Source organism: Dendrobates tinctorius, unplaced genomic scaffold, assembly GCF_039654945.1.
Source record: "Dendrobates tinctorius isolate UK_male_01 unplaced genomic scaffold, ASM3965494v1 ptg000075l, whole genome shotgun sequence".
NCBI lineage: Eukaryota > Metazoa > Chordata > Amphibia > Anura > Dendrobatidae > Dendrobates > Dendrobates tinctorius.
In genome coordinates this window covers 43,938,062-43,954,665 of record NW_027361743.1, presented here as the reverse complement: position 1 = coordinate 43,954,665, position 16,604 = coordinate 43,938,062, and the positions used below count along the sequence as shown (strand labels likewise).

At 45.5% G+C, this 16,604-nt stretch overlaps 1 protein-coding gene across 2 annotated transcripts in view; it reads left to right on the top strand.

Annotated features, from left to right (window-relative positions):
- Positions 1–5,326: 5,326 nt before the first annotated feature.
- Positions 5,327–16,604, top strand: part of LOC141096534 (spartin-like) — a 33,859-nt gene continuing 22,581 nt past the window's right edge. For both annotated transcript variants that reach the window (XM_073583222.1, XM_073583223.1), the window contains exon 1: positions 5,327–5,462. In XM_073583222.1, the coding sequence (XP_073439323.1) occupies positions 5,345–5,462 (118 nt within the window). In that variant the 5' untranslated portion in view covers positions 5,327–5,344. The remainder of the gene's footprint in view (positions 5,463–16,604) is intronic.

Here is a 16,604-nt window from a genome sequence, read left to right as displayed (position 1 = left end):
AACGGACTGTTCCCCTGTGGATTACAAATACCGGTAGATTACAAGACTGCTCACCTGTGGATTATAAATTGGAGACTTTGTTCTGGATCAACGCTTGTCATCAGAGGATCCGGGGCGGTACGAGAAGCCGTCCAACATGGCTGTGGTACTCCAGCGCCAGGGAGAGGCCTGGGCGTTTGCAGTTGTTCTGGACGGACTGGAGCCATCCCCAACTTACCCCAGGGGGAGCGAGGTATGTATGGAGACTGCCGCCCCCTCATCTTGGACCCGGGAAGATGGGTGGAGAAGTCGGCCATCGTCCCACCCACTAGCAGGAGTGGCCCGGGTGAGAAGACCGGCTGCGGCTGCTTGGCGCCACTCGACTGCTGTACACCAGACGGGATGCAACGCTGCAGCTGCCATGGCCTCGGACGCCTGGAATGGCGGTGGCGTCGAGGTCGAATCTCGCTGGGAGACCTGCTTTCAGGAATCGCGGACAGTTCTCAAGACATCGGGCGGAGAGGAGGAGCGACTGCAGGCCCTGCAGGAGCTCTCGCTGAAGACATCACCTGGGAGCCTGCCCGTGGGACCCACGAGCCTGGAGGCTAGCTTTGCCGGATGGCGGGGTGAAGACCGGAGGCTGCAGGAGAAGTCGCGGGGTGGCCTGTCGGAAGCCACGGCGAAGGGGAAGGTGAGAGTTCCCCCGGCTCTGCCGGCGGCTCCGCAAGCAGCCCCCACCACCCGGATGGCCGCATCTGCATCACCCCCAGAGTCGGCTGCGGCCTGCTTGTTGGGCCCTGCGGCCTACCCACCGGGAACCACGGCTGCCCCTGCCCGCCGCCCGGCCCCAGCGGCTGCTGGGCCGCCGACATCTACAGCCGCCTCTGCCCTGCTGTCAACCCCGGCTGTGTCCCGCCCACTGGACTCCGGGGCCTACACCGGACCCTCTGTCTGGGTCGCGGAGGTCCAACGGAAGAAAAAGGCTAGGGAGCAGGAGGTCTGGAACCTGCTCCATGAGAGAGGGGAGGCTGGCATGGCAGCTTCAAGATCTATGGGGCGGCTCGTGTACACCAACCTGGAGAAGGGATATGGGTTCATTCGGGACCTCGCAACCGGCCAGAAATTGTACATCCACGTTACCTCCATCCGTCACGGCCGGGCGTTGCGAGAGGGGGACTTGGTATCGTACTACAAAGAGTACTGTCCCTGCAGCTACTACCTCTTCATCATTAACTATTTTGACATACCGGTAAACTTCACTCATCTGATCAATTTTAGCTATGTCCTGGGTGGTATCTAGGATCAATGGAAAAAAAAAAGCAATTTTGAAGCTCAACTACAATTTCATCTTTGATTTGTAAGGCTAATAGATTAATAAGCTCATTCTGAATTTTAGGACTGAGGTATTTCACAGTCCCTTGCGGACGCTGAAGCAATTCTTGTAGTACTGGGTCATATTTTGACAAAAGCTCAACTATCAAGAGAAAGTTTCCTTTGTTACTATATTCTTACTTTTCAATAGTTCCACGAAACGCAAGATTACATGTTGCAAGTGTTAATGTCACATTCAGGATTCTTTCAAGAACTTTACGCCAAAAGCTTCTTTCACTCTCCACATTTTTGTTGAAAACGTCTTCTAAAGTACCACGTTTCCGCCATTGCTCATAAACTACACAAGCATGTGTATGGCTTTTGGATGCTTCATGAACTGAAATACGTTCTGAAATATGCTTCCAGTCTCGAACTCCGGTTGTTGAAAACGGTAATACACAATTTCTGTATTCAAGTGCTTTCGACTGTGACTGAGGGAATAGCCAACATGGCAAGCCGTAAACACAATCTAATTTTGTTGAGTAACATAACCAACTTCTTTTAAGCTTCAACCCTAACTTTGTGTTGATAAAATAATAGTTACTTGAAAAAGATCGACCTTGTTGGTTGATATCCTTGGGAAATGGTCCGTCAGGCTGTATGGGACCAGACGCTATCAGCCTATATTTCTTATTTTGATTTTCAATCACAGTAGGAAAGGCGTTGTAGTAGGCAGAATCTTCATCTTCCAAAAAATTTGGTGTATCATTGGTTGGGTCTGTTTTATCTTCTTCGCCTATAAATTTTTGTTTTTTCAATTCATTATCATTATTAAGGTTGTCTTGTTCCAATGTATCTGAATTTAATTTTTGTGAGATTTCAATATCATTCCCTGTTGAGTGGTTTTCAACATCCAGCCATGCTGCTAAGTTCTTCGAACTTTTTTCAGCCTCCAAGTTTCTTCTTTTTGCAGTCTGTCTTTTTATTTCCACTTGGCTGGTGCCGAATTCGTTTCATAATAAATGGTTTTATTAACACACACAATCACAGTACCGTATTTTCCTTTTCCGGTATATAAGACTACTATTTAACCCCTCAAAATCTTCTCAGAAGTCAGGGGTCATCTTATACGCCAGGTGCAGGGCACCACCTACTGGCAAAGAGACAGTGCGGCTGCCCAGGATATGTGCACTGTGTCCAGCCGCTCTCTCCAGGAGGAGAGAGACTGGAGCTGACATTTCTGCCTCCCCCAGCAGGTGCCAGACATCAAATACTACAACTCCCGACCACAGGTACAGCAGTCACTATTGTTCCCTCCCGGTTGTGAGGAGAGACTGAGTGGGGGTTGTACACAGCTCTGATTATTGAAAACAAGAGGCAGATGACTCACTGAGAAGATAGATACTGCATGACCGGAGCTGGGAGGAATGTGTGATTATGGAGACTTCCTCCTGACCTCCTCCCCTCCCCCTCGCAGCAGAATGGAGAGGGGCAGGGCTTCTCACAGTTTGTGAAAGAGATATTTGTGTCTGCTGGGACTGTCTCCTCTCAATGCTGAGAGTTTGTTACAGTGTGCACTGTGCCTGCCTTGCCAACTCTCTGTGATCTCCAGACTAAGGTATTGTTACAAATCTTGTGCTATGAGACTCTCCAGGCCAGCGCAGGTTTCCATTCATTGACAGCTGGCAGAGCTCCTGGAAATTATTGAAATGAGAGTCTCCTGTCCTCTGGGTGACATTGACAGGAAAGTTTGCCCCCTGTACTCCCCTAACACCCCCCATCTTGACACAGGCACAAACCCCTCTCCATGTCACCTACCCCCTCACGGTGCTGGCACATCCCAATCCCCATATTCCACCCCCCATCCACACGATGCTGGCACATCACCCCTCTCCATGTTTATAGTATATGGAGGACTATGGGGGTGCAGTATACTATATGGAGCACTAAGATGGTGCATTATAATGGGTGACTATGGATGATGCACTATAATATGCGGAGCCAATTATAATAAGTGGAAGCCATTATAATACTGGGAGGGCTCTGTGGGGGCATGATAATTCTTGAAGGACTATGAAGAAGCCTTTATACTTTATGGAGGGCGATTTAAAGGGACAGTGTCACTTACTGGGCTGCTCAATATAGTTTTCATAAAATCACTGTTCAATCAGTTTGAGATTAACATTGTAGGACTAATCAAATAGTCCAGCACATTCATTTACTGCTAAATATGAAGCAGGGAAAACAGTAATTATATTAAAATTACAGCAAGCAGCTCAGTAAGTGACACATCGCTGGAATCCGGGTCTCTATCTCTACATTACGCTGCTATCAGATGGGATGGCAAAATCCTGGTGACGGTGTCCCTTTAAGGCTGTGTGGGGGCCATAATACAGTGTGAAGAGATGTAGGGGCCATTATACTGTATGAAGGGCTGTGTGGGGTTCACAATGGGAATCATACCGTAGAAGAGGGGTAGTCTTATACGGCGAGTATATTCCAAACTCTATATTTTAACTGGAGAAGTTGGGGGTCGTCTTATACGCCCAGTCGTCTTATACGCCGGAAAATACGGTAATACTAAATACTATCTATCTACACACAACTACTATATGCGACACAGACTGCAATGACGATCCGACACTGGCCGGTGACCAATGAGCAATGGCCAATGAGAAGTTCAGCAGTTGGGGTAAACACACGATCAGCTAACAGTCTACTGTCTGCCATAGAGCTCCTGTTACTAAGCGAAATAGCGTTTCCCCGTTTAAAGTATAAATGAACAAAAAACATTTACGCTTGCACTTTCATGGATCTTTTCGTTATTTTTATTATCTTTAAACTCAAATAATATAGGAGCTGGGTATTTTATGAGAAGTTAAACTATTAATATACACTTTTTTACCATCAGTTTGGAGCCGCTTGGGTGGTTGGGGCCCCGGGGCAGTGCCCTGGCTGCCCCGATTGTAGTAAAGACCCTGGTGACCACAGCCTAATGCCTCATTCAGACTACCGTGTATGGACGGGCCGTGATACACAGATGTGTGAATCAGCCTCAGAGCACGTTCACACATTCAGTATTTCACATCAGTGTTCCACGCCTGGTTTTGGCTTACAGTCAGAGGAAAAGTGTAATAGAAACCCGTCACCACCGCTTCTGTATTTATCACCCACTCCTGGTTTTGGCTTACAGAGCCTGAGGTGAAATACCGACCAAATACTGATGTAAACTGAACATGTGAATTTGGCCTAAGAGGCAGAGGTCAGATGGCCGTGAAACACAAGCCATGCTCGGCCTAACCACATGTGAGGCAGTTAGTCCAGGTCAGAGGAGACCCAGTGGTTGGGCCGTGAATACAGCCAGCTTTGGGGTGTGTTCACATTGAGTCTTTTTGTTGAGTTTTTACAGTGGAAACTCCAAGTTTTTGAGGAATTTAGATTTGTTTGAGGAGGATTTTGGAGCGTTTCCTCTCGGAGGCTGTGTGCGCACAGCGTCTTTTACAGTTTTCCCAGGTGAAGCTACTTCAGGAGAATGCCATTAGCTTTGTGGTTGATTTTTAGGCAGCATCGCCATGGTCGCCTTCTCCCGGCATCTTCAGGTCAGGAGGTCTCTCGGAGCGGAAGCCGCCAGAAAAATGAAGAGGTCACTTCCTTTCGTTTTCAAACTACAGCGGTTGAGGGAAGTAGCAAAACACTGAACATGCGCGCGCCAATGTCATCTTTACATTCCTGAGGGGAGCGGACTCGGAATTGCGTTGTTTTGTGACGACTTCCTTTCAGCTTGTTCATGTAGGATATCTTTTCTTCCATTTTCTGCACTAAAAATCTATACAAACAAGCAGTGTCTGAATCCAGCCTTAAACTAGTTGCGGTAACTTTCACATGCACATAACATTACAAGGCTTTGGTCATGAACTAACAGCGTCATCAGGAAACATATTGCTGTTATTCATACTGTGGGCCACAACCAGGGCAGACATTTTGCATCTGATGCATTTTCCACTTCCAGTACATTGCCACTTTAAGTAGAAATATGCTGCTGCCCCTTTAAGGAATGTTTGTCCCTGGTGCATGCTGGGAATGTGGGCGGTATAGCAGAGCTAAGAGAAGAGGTGAACTAGTGACAGAGCAGTGCCTGAGCTCACCCAGAGAGGAGCACCGTGTACCCTGCTGTAAGTAGCACCAGGTGATGTGGGATGGGCCCTCTGTAGGACACTACACCTGAATCTCACAGCACAACTCTGCTGGGACTCACACTGGGTCACTGCTGTCATGTGACCATCACTACAGCCTTATTCCTGCTAGGCCAGTTCTGTGCAGATATGTTACACATCTAGCAGGGCCGAGATTGTTAGATCCCTTGTGATACAATGATGCATGATGTGCTTTTACATAGGACTGCAGGAAAACTTCCCCCATGACCCATAACTAATGACAAGTAAGGACAACTGTAAAGAGCAGGCTCAGCTCTGCTACATCTGTGTGTGTGGCTGTCAGTGACGCTGCTATATCCAGCAAGGCACATAGTGTCACTGTGGGAAATAGTTTCCTATATTGACCCCTCCCCCTTGTCACATAAGGGGCGATTGTGGTCTAGCGGAGTGCCGGACTGAGGGCGGTACAGCTCTGAGTGACAAACTTCTGTGTTAATTTGCATTCCGTGCTCTCGGTGGGTGACCATTCGGGATAGTAATCCGGCTCCGCAGCGGATGAGGGCGGTTAGAATCCAAAATACTGCGCCCATAATGAGACATGTCAAGGTTGTTTTCATGAGAAGTGGAACATGATTATTAAAGGGACTGTCTGGTTTTGGAAATCTCTTGTCACCCAGCTGCAGTTAAAAACAAACAGACCTTGCTCTGCTTCACCTCCCCTGGTCCAGTGCTGAGTCTCTGCTGCCAGGAAGGATCTGTTATTATCAGCAGCCAATCAGTGGGCTCAGCGGCTCGTGGGGTCACCTTGGGGGCAGAGTTCACTGTCTGCAGCAGTGGAGATTTAGCCTGGGGAGGGTGAGTAACGAGAAATTCTTCGTTTTCAATTGCAGCTGACGGACACTTTTTCCAAAACCAGAAATCCCCATTAGGCTACATTCCCACAATAAAGTGTTTTTTTTTTTTTTTGTTTTTTTTTTCCCTGTTCATGAAAATGGACGACTCTTCAGGCAATTACAATCTGATCACCCAGCATCCGATATACTGATTACAGTCGATATACTGATTACAGTCGGGGCTGTGGAGTCAGTAAGCCAAACCTCCGACTCCACAGCCCTGATTACACGGATATCTTGATTGATTAAATCCGCCTTGTGGTTGTTGTTTAGTCTTTGTTTTCAGTTAAAGGGAATCTGTCACCTATTCTTTCGACTATGAGATGCGCCACAGCCATCAGGGGCTTATCTACAGCTTTCTGTAATGCTGTAGATAAGCCGCCCCCCCCCCCCCCCCCCCCCCCCCGATGTAACCTGAAAGACAAGAAAAATGAGGTCCAGGGCCTCCCATCTTCTAGTGATGACGTCCTCTTCTAAAAAAAAAAAAAAACCCCTGCAGGCAGCGGCTCTACAGCATGTTTCATGTCCCAATAATACTTTCTTCATGTTAATTCAGCTTAAAAAAAAAAAAAAAAAGTTTGAAAATGGAGCCCGCTATCTGAGTTGCTACTGCACAGGCAGTGCCATCTTGGAGGAGGAATTTTTGTTTCTTCTCCAGCAAGACGGTGCCGCCAGCGCATGCGCAGTAGCAGTTATCAAATCGCAGCTATAGACACCAATAGCAGCTACTGTGCGGCGGGAGCCATTTTCCAATTGTTTTTGTTTTTTTAAAACTTCTTTCATTAAAATAAGACTTGGGATCCCCTGGCACTTTATTAACCAGCAGGGGGAAAGGAGACAGCTGGGGGCAAATATATAGAATGGGAAGGGGGGTAACACCCATGGAGCTTCCCAGGCTATCAATATCAGCTCACAGCTGTATACTTGGCCTTTCCTAGTTATTAAAACGGGAGAGACCCCCCCCCCCCACAAAAAAAAAAAAAAAAAAAAAAAAAAATTACATGGACTAAAAACATCAGCTCTCAGGTGCATCTTTGCGCCAATTCTGGCTCTTAACATTGCTCTTCCCACTTGCCCTGGTGTGTTGGCAAGCAGGGCTGTGGAGTCGGTAAGCCAAACCTGCGACTCCGACTCCCACTTATATTGCTTATATTTAAGTGAAAAATGTATTGTACAATGTGAACATCAGACATTTAATCATTTCTATGATCCAATAATCAAGATATTTAGATAGAACATAATATATATTTATTGGAATACAACTTTAGAACACAAAAAACTGTAATAAATTGTAAACATGTAATACACTGTATAGTATCGATTACATACATACGGTACAGACCAAAGTTTGGACACACCTTCTCATTCAAAGAGTTTTCTTTTTTTTCATGACTATGAGAATTGTAGATTCACTCTGAAGGCATCAAAACTATGAATTACCACCACATGTGGAATTATATAATTAACAAAAAAATGTGAAACAACTGAAAATATGTCTTATATTCTAGGTTCTTCAAAGAAGCCACCTTTTGCTTTGATTACTGCTTTGCACACTCTTGGCATTCTCTTGATGAGCTTCAAGAGGTAGTCACCGGAAATGGTCTTCCAACAGTCTTGAAGGAGTTCCCAGAGATGCTTAGCACTTGTTGGCCCTTTTGCCTTCACTCTGCGGTCCAGCTCACCCCTAACCATCTCTCTTGGGTTCAGGTCTGGTGACTGTGGAGGCCAGGTCATCTGGCGTAGCACCCCATCACTCTCCTTCTTGGTCAAATAGCCCTTACACAGCCTGGAGGTGTGTTTGGGGCCATTGTCCTGTTGAAAAATAAATGATGGTCCAACTAAGCGCAAACCGGATGGAATAGCATGCCACTGCAAGATGCTGTGGTAGCCATGCTGGTTCAGTATGCCTTCAATTTTGAATAAATCCCCAACAGTGTCACCAGCAAAGCACCCCCACACCATCACACCTCCTCCTCCATGCTTCACGGTGGGAACCAGGCATGTAGAGTCCATCCGTTCACCTTTTCTGCGCTGCACAAAGACACGGTGGTTGGAACCAAAGATCTCAAATTTGGACTCATCAGACCAAAGCACAGATTTCCACTGGTCTAATATCCATTCCTTGTGTTCTTTAGCCCAACAAGTCTCTTCTGCTTGTTGCCTGTCCTTAGCAGTGGTTTCCTAGCAGCTATTTTACCATGAAGGCCTGCTGCACAAAGTCTCCTCTTAACAGTTGTTGTAGAGATGTGTCTGCTGCTAGAACTCTGTGTGGCATTGACCTGGTCTCTAATCTGAGCTGCTGTTAACCTGCGATTTCTGAGGCTGGTGACTCGGATGAACTTATCCTCCGCAGCAGTGGTGACTCTTGGTCTTCCTTTCCCGGGGCGGTCCTCATGTGAGCCAGTTTCTTTGTAGCGCTTGATGGTTTTTGCCAATGCACTTGGGGACACTTTCAAAGTTTTTCCCAATTTTTCGGACTGACTAACCTTCATTTCTTAAATTAATGATGGCCACTCGTTTTTCTTTACTCAGCTGCTTTTTTTTCTTGCCGTAATACAAATTCTAACAGTCTTACTGAATAGACTATCAGCTGTGTATCCACCAGACTTCTGCACAACACAACTGATGGTCCCAACCTCATTTATAAGGCAAGAAATCCCACTTATTAAACCTGACAGGGCACACCTGTGAAGTGAAAACCATTTCCGGTGACTACCTCTTGAAGCTCATCAAGAGAATGCCAAGAGTGTGCAAAGCAGAAATCAAAGCAAAAGGTGGCTACTTTGAAGAACCTAGAATATAAGACATATTTTCAGTTGTATCACACTTTTTTGTTAATTATATAATTCCACATGTGGTAATTCATAGTTTTGATGCCTTCAGAGTGAATCTACAATATATAGCCATGAAAATAAAGAAAACGCTTTGAGAAGGTGTGTCCAAACTTTTGGTCTGTACTGTGTGTGTGTATTATGTGGGCTGAATAAAACTCGCCTACCACTTTGAAAAACGTTACCATGGAGTGCTGCCTTTTTTTGGAATATATATATATATATATATATATATATATATATATATATATATATATATATATATATATATATTCTATATATATATATATATACCACGTTTTTCAAAGTGGTAGGTGAGTTTTATTCAGCCCACATAATACACACACACAGTACAGACCAAAAGTTTGGACACACCTCACCTATATATATATATATATATTCCAAAAAAAGGCAGCACTCCATGGTAACGTTTTTCAAAGTGGTAGGTGAGTTTTATTCAGCTCTCGGCTAAGATAAAGCCTAGAGCTACATTCACACCATGGGCGTAGCCAGGATCAAACCTGGGGGGGTGGGCAGAACCTCATACTGTTCCACAGAATTTCATACTGCACACCTCAGCTGCTGCAGAACCTCATACTTCACACCCCCACACTTGAAAATAAAGCCTGCACCTTAAGAAGATGTGGTGATGAATGCAGTCTATTTATTCCAACTATCAGTTGATGTTACTGAAGACGAGCAATGCCTGTCCTGGGCGTCCTTTTGGGCAGCTATGAGGTGTACCTGACTGGTGCTAAAAAAAAAAAAAAAAAGGAGTGTTAGTCTGTGTGCTACCTGGCTTTCATTCTTTTTGGTACAGATATGATATGGATAAATGGATGGAGCAGATTTCTAATCTGCTTTTGCTATTGAAAACATTATCTATGAGCTCAAAAACCTTTCAGGTGATGCAGTTTTTTAAAAAGCTGATCTGCTTTTGCAACTAAAAAACGTATCCTGGAAAAACGCTGTGTGTGAATGTAGCCTTAGATCAGGAATAGAACAGCCATTTATAGGACATTTCATAACTTTCCCAAATTCCTATGAAAAAAATATTCAGCACATTCTACATTGACCTACTGTACCCAATTTATTATATGTTTTAGGAGTTGGTCCATTTTATTCCGACTCCACCAAAATGAGCACCGACTCCACGACTCCGACTTTGACTCCACAGCCCTGTTGGCAATAGGGGTTGATGTCACCTTTGTATTGTCAGATGACATCAAGCCCAGAGGCTAGTAATGGAGAGGCGTCAATAAGACTCACCCCCCCCCCCCCAAGTTCTTTTATTTGAAATAAGACTTATTTTTACTGAATCTACATTTACCAAAAAGACGTATACTCAAGTCAACTCCAGTCTGTGAGGTGAAAGGAGTTTACCACGAGGCACTGAGCAAGCACGCTCAGCTCAGAGACTCTGCTGTATTGTCGGGCTGTATAGTCGTATCATGCAACAATACAGCCTGCCATCTAGATGTAGCAGAGCTAGATGTGTCGTGGGAAAAATGGATTACTATCTTCTCAGCGGACAGGTGAGGGATATGGTTGTTATTTTAATTCTGTTACAGGAGAGACAATGGCTTCAGTGGATTGGACGTTGACTTGAGTGTCTTTTTGGTAAATTTTCATTAATTAAAAGGAGTCTAACATTATTTCAAATAAAAGGACTTTAATCTGGGGTTTTTTTTTTTTTTGTTTGTTTTTTTTCTTTTTTCTTCCCCCCCCCCCCTATACAATATTACTATGGGGTTAGTAATGGGGGCGTCTTATAGATGCCTCTCCATTACTAATCTCTGGGTGTGATGTCACCTGACAATATAAAGATGACATCAACCCCCCCTCCAACTATCACCCACTTGCCACCGCACCAGGGAGGCTCTGGCCTACAATTTAATGTGTATGGAGGCCACTTAACATATGATGTTGGAGGCGATAAGGATCCGGTATGTTTAACTTTTGCTGATCCTCCACCCTCAAAGAACATCCGACGATGTGCATCGTCGCGGCGCGTTCTTAACCCCTAGGGTGCCGTCCCCCCAGCACCTGTAAAACCGCCGCCGTGCCCGCAGATATAAAGGGCCGGCGGCAGGAAAAACAGGCCTGTGGCCAACGCATCAGCTGGCAAGTGGCCAGAGGAGCGGGCGCCGCCAGCCAGCAGCGGCCCACAACACATAGCAGCCCAGTGGGAAAATGCCTGGTTCACCCTGTGATAAGCCACCACTAGATGTCCGGCAGCAGCTCTCTCGTAGAGAACACGGGAGCGCTCAGCAGAAGCCAACACTCCAGTGTATGGATAAGTTTGGAGAGATGGCTGATGGTTGAACCATCATTCAGCCTACAGCTATTCTTTTGTTTATGGGGCCCTTGAAGAAGAAAATGGGGAGAATTGAACAGGGCACAAAAATGTTAACAACTCAGATTCTAAAATGCTGAGGCCCCCATTCATTAAGACCGGTCTTGATGAGGGGGCATTCTGGAGTCACACTCCTGATTCATTAAGAGGTGTAGGGAACGCTGCAGCTCGTCATGAATTGGGCAACCTGTGTGGTATTGCCACCGCCGTGCCCCAGCTCTGTCCCTCTTGGTGATGCTAGCAGAAACTAATATGAAAACGCCAAAAGTTGCAAAATTATCTTGATAAATTGGGGCCTGAGTGTCAGACGTTCAGACTATATCAATACATTCGATATATTGCCAACTTTTCTTTTTATGAACTTCAATCATTAACAGGGTTTAATAGCTGAAAATGGATTCTGAGATTGCGCAATTGCCCGTTCCAGCTGGTACCTTGTTTTTGAGCATCTGCTCTCCTTGTTTGTGGAGAGTAGGATTTCTCTGTAGGACTTTGTTCCAGGGCTGATGAAAACGACATTCATCCATCAGTTGGGACAAAGATATTCTTGGCTGTGAAATATTTACAATCACAAGGCCGTTTGTTCACCAGCATTGTTCTTTCACAACTTTAAGAGAACTTTTCTAAGAACTCGTTAATTTGCGCGGTGATTGTTCTCGGCCCTCCATGGCTGCGGATAAGGTTATGCCTGCACAGGATGGGGAAAATCTACCTCCGATTTACAGCATTTTCCACCCACTTATAGTTCAAATGGTGAAATACACAATGAGGGTCTGAAACAAAAAAAACAAAACTCCTGCACTGTGGACTTAAAAATCTGCATCAGAGGTCAGTTCCCATGTGGGAAAATAATTCTTCAACCACAGTTGGTCCTGTGATGCACTGCATATTTGCAGCATTTTTGTACCATGTGGACCTACCATAAAAAAAAAAATACTGTACTTGTTGTTCTACTTCTCTGTAGTTCTCCTTTATAAGACTATGGCCCCCAATTTGTGGGGGGTTTTAAGTCACTTTCCTTTCATTAGCTGCTGTTTGTCGCGCCGAATCCATCAAAATGGCACGCGCGGTTGATGAATTGGCTTTTCTCCAGTCTTTGTGACATTTGGTGCCAAAAGTCGCAAAACTGCACACTCAAATACACTGCGGGGAGGAGGCTTAGAGTGTTGATGCACCAAACTTTGCAACTTCTTTGTATATTGAGCTAAAACATCTGGAATTGCTATACTACACCCACAAAGTGGAATAAGGGAAAAAAAAACTATTATAAACATATAGAACGGACTTAAAAATGGCACCAATGGAATAATTGGGTGCATAAAAGTGGTGAAAAAAAAACTGCACGAAGGCTCTGATGAATCGAAGCCTGCATCTCCAAATCATTAGGACTGGCGCACATCGTTTTTGATAAAATATATATAATTTATTTTGCATATATGAAATAAAGGAATTGGGAAGGAAAGGTTCTACTGCCTGAATTCTGAAAGGGGAGGAAGGAAAACGAGGAATGGGGGAAATAAAGAAATAAGGCTAGTTTCACACTAGCGCTTTGGAGCGCAGCGACGGCCTGCGCACGGCCGCCGCTAAGCCCCGCCCCCTGCCGCGCCTCCGCCGGTAGCTCCGCCTACCGGCGCATGACGCTGCCTTTTTGATGGTGCGCCGGCGCAACCAAACTGCAGCAGGTTGCGTTTGGCGCAGGTCGGCGCACCGTCAAAGGCGCATGCGCCGCCAAACGCATACTGCGCACGGCCTGCGCCCCCAGTGATAAAGATAGGGGACGCATGCAGCGTCATGTGCCGGTAGGCGGAGCTACCGGCGGAGGCGCGGCAAGGGGCGGGGCTTAGTGGCGGCCGTGCGCAGGCCGTCGCTGTGCTCCAAAGCGCTAGTGTGAAACTAGCCTACGAGAAGTCAGTTTATGCCGATCAAATATTCTCAGATAATTTATACCATTTGTTACAGGTTTAAAGTAGAAATATTTGGTAAAGTTTGCATATTGTTCTAGTCTCTTTCCATCTGGCGATGAGGAGTCTTCTTGAAGTTGTTACAAAAAGGCTTCAACGCGGTAAAAAAAAAAACAAAAAAAACCTTTAATCTTGCATGCCACTCTGGCTATGTTCACACGTTGCGTTTTTGCTGCGTCTTTTTTTTTTTATTTTTTTTTGTGAAAATCAAAAGCTGCTGAGATTTCAGAAATTTCATGCAGATACTTTTTCCCCCCCCAAGGTTAAACTGTAGCCAAAGTAAACATTGGCCGACCAAGGTGTGAAATTGAACAATACCTGTGTATGACAAATGTGACAGTAAACAGTGTCCTACAAGCTCAATGCTCTGTCCGTGTCTTAGGTAAACTATTCTTGACCAATTCGCCTCTTCTCCTGCCACTGTTACATTTGTAATTGTGTATTTTTTTTTTTTTTCGTGAACTTTTGTTTTCAGAATAGTCAAAAATGGTTTATGGTTTCACCAATGTCTTGCATTGGTGACCTGTGTTTGTACTTCTGTAGTGGAAGCAAAGCAGAACTTTGGAATCCTGAAAAAACACAACAAAACCAGCTTTTTGTGAGCAGCGCTCCTTTACTGCCAAGAGAGCAGGTTTTGCCTGCAGAAAAAAAAAAAACGCAATATATGAACATAGCCTTACACAAGGGAGCGCTTTGTATGATAAGCATATTCATTAAAGGGAACCTGTCATGTAAAAAAATATATTTGAATTGCAGATATGGTGTTAGAGTTTTAAAGCCGTGCAGATGCCACATTGAAAGCCCCAATTGACTGTATCTGTCCGAGCGGCCTTGGGCTGTCAGTCATAAGGGTACAGCTGGCATGGCTTCAGTAACTACTCAGTACATAGAGAGCGGCGGCTGTAACCATGCCTCAGCACTGACTGACAGCCGGCTCAGTAGAGCAAAAGTGCAGACACAGCTGTTAGTGCTGGGGTGTGGTTACAGTCGCCAATTACTATATCCTGAGCGATGACAGCCGGAGGCTGCTGGGAGGAATAAAGTTGATTTCTTCCCTGTAGCTGTGTTTTCAGTGGCAGCACAGTTTAACTAGCAGACAAACCCCATATCTGCATGTTAATAGTGTTTTGGGACATGACCGCTTCCCTTTAAGATGCGTGTGACCCTTTAATATCTTGCATCTGCTGTGCTCCTCTGTGAGACTTGTTCCATCCAGGGGCTGGGGTCCAGTTCTGGCGAAGCTCATGACTAATTTGTTGGGCAGACATGCCACACTGCCACCAAGTTTTCTAAAAGTTAGCAGAGCTGGCTGGGTGTGGTGTAAAAATTCCAAAAGTTGCTAAAAATTTGCACAATTTCAAGTTTTGCAAAAAATGTTAGAACATTTCAACGAATTTGGATGATGTGAACAGAACACACAAAGCTCAGGGACCATTCCCCATCAGGACACAAGTATCTGAGCCCCCCCATGATGAGCGGTCTCTGGTGTTACATGCTTGGACAATGCAGCCCTGATCTGAGCCCACATTAACCCATTCTGCACTGCAGCAGGAATTCGCTCAGTGCTTTTAAATAGTCATTCATTGCTGAAAGCCGTTGTTGTAATTTAATTGCACATGATCGGAGATGACCATTGTGGACTTGCGTGAGCTACTCAGATGTCACATGCTTGGGCTGGCCGGTGGCCAGTTGGCATGATTATCCCGCTGTGTGACGGGCCGATGTGGCCTATTGCTATGTATTGCAGCATCCATAAACTTTCTTCTGCTTACAGCAATGACTCAACATATGCACTGCTCTCTATTTATATCCAAATATGCAGGAAAGGATCTTATTTAACCCCTTAGTGCAGCAATTTTCCAGGCCATAGGCTTTGATGGTATACACACTATACTATTCTGCAGGAATGTAATTGGAGAGAGGTATTATTCCAGTTTCAAAGTGATGGCCTATTGCTGAGATACGCCATCACATTCTAATCAGTAGGGTCTGTTCTTTTGGGATTTTCGCTGCACGGTGACATTCCGCCCCCAATCTGTAAAGGGCGCTGTAGATTCCCTGCACAGCAGATGGCGGGGGGAAATGGCAGGGAGAGACAGTGAAGGGGCCCAGTGCTGAATCGGCACTGTGAGCCATTCATTTTCCGGATTGTCTGTCCAATGAAGTGAAACTATTCAGTCCAGCAAGGATATATACAAAAAGTAGTTCATTTTTGGTGCATACCGCTACCTTAAAGGGTACCTGTCACCAGAAAAAAAGTGTTGTTAACCTGAAAATATCAGGTAAATCTGCAGGTTAATAGCGTTACTAACCTACGCCGCCACTGCTGGTTATCACTGATTGAGTATACAGAGCGGCAGCGGTAACCCTGACTGACGCTCGCTCTGCATTGCCGCCCCCGTGACTGAAACCAGAACGCTGCCAGGGAGGGTGGATGATAACTATACATTGCCGTAGATTCACAGGAGGAATTCTATAAGGGTACATTCCCATGGTCAGTAAACGCTGTGGGTTGGATGCTGCGTACATCCGCAGCGTTGAACCCGCAGCATCCAGTTGTTACAGCATAGTGATGCCATTTCAAGAAATCCCATGTCCACTATGCGTCCAGATGTCCGCGGCTCCCCCGAGGAGACGGACATGCGGCGCGTCTCTCCAGACTGCAGTATGTCTATTTATCTTGTGGAGACTTGTGATGTTTCAGGGGTAAGCATCCTTTCCTCCTTGCAGTGTCCCAGAATGTAAGACGTCCTCCTGAGAAACCACAGTAATGTCCGTTTTTAAGGTAGTGATATCCCCCAAAAGTGAGCTGTGTTTTTGTAGATAAGCCCCTGATGGCGGTGGCCGCAGCTGATAGGCGACAAATAGGGTGACAGATTCCCTTTAAGGCCTCTTTCACACTTCAGTTTTTTTGCATCAGTTCAAATCCGCCAAAAAGTCATACAAGCGGATCCGTTGTTAACTGATGTGAACGGATGGCACAGGATCCGTTTTTAGACGGATCCTGAAAATGGGGGGGAGAGAGAGAGAGAGAGAGAGAGAGAGAGAGAGAAAAATTTTTTGTCCAGCACCCAGAAAGAATTCCGCCAGAGGAAAAAACGTTACAAGCTCCGTTTTGA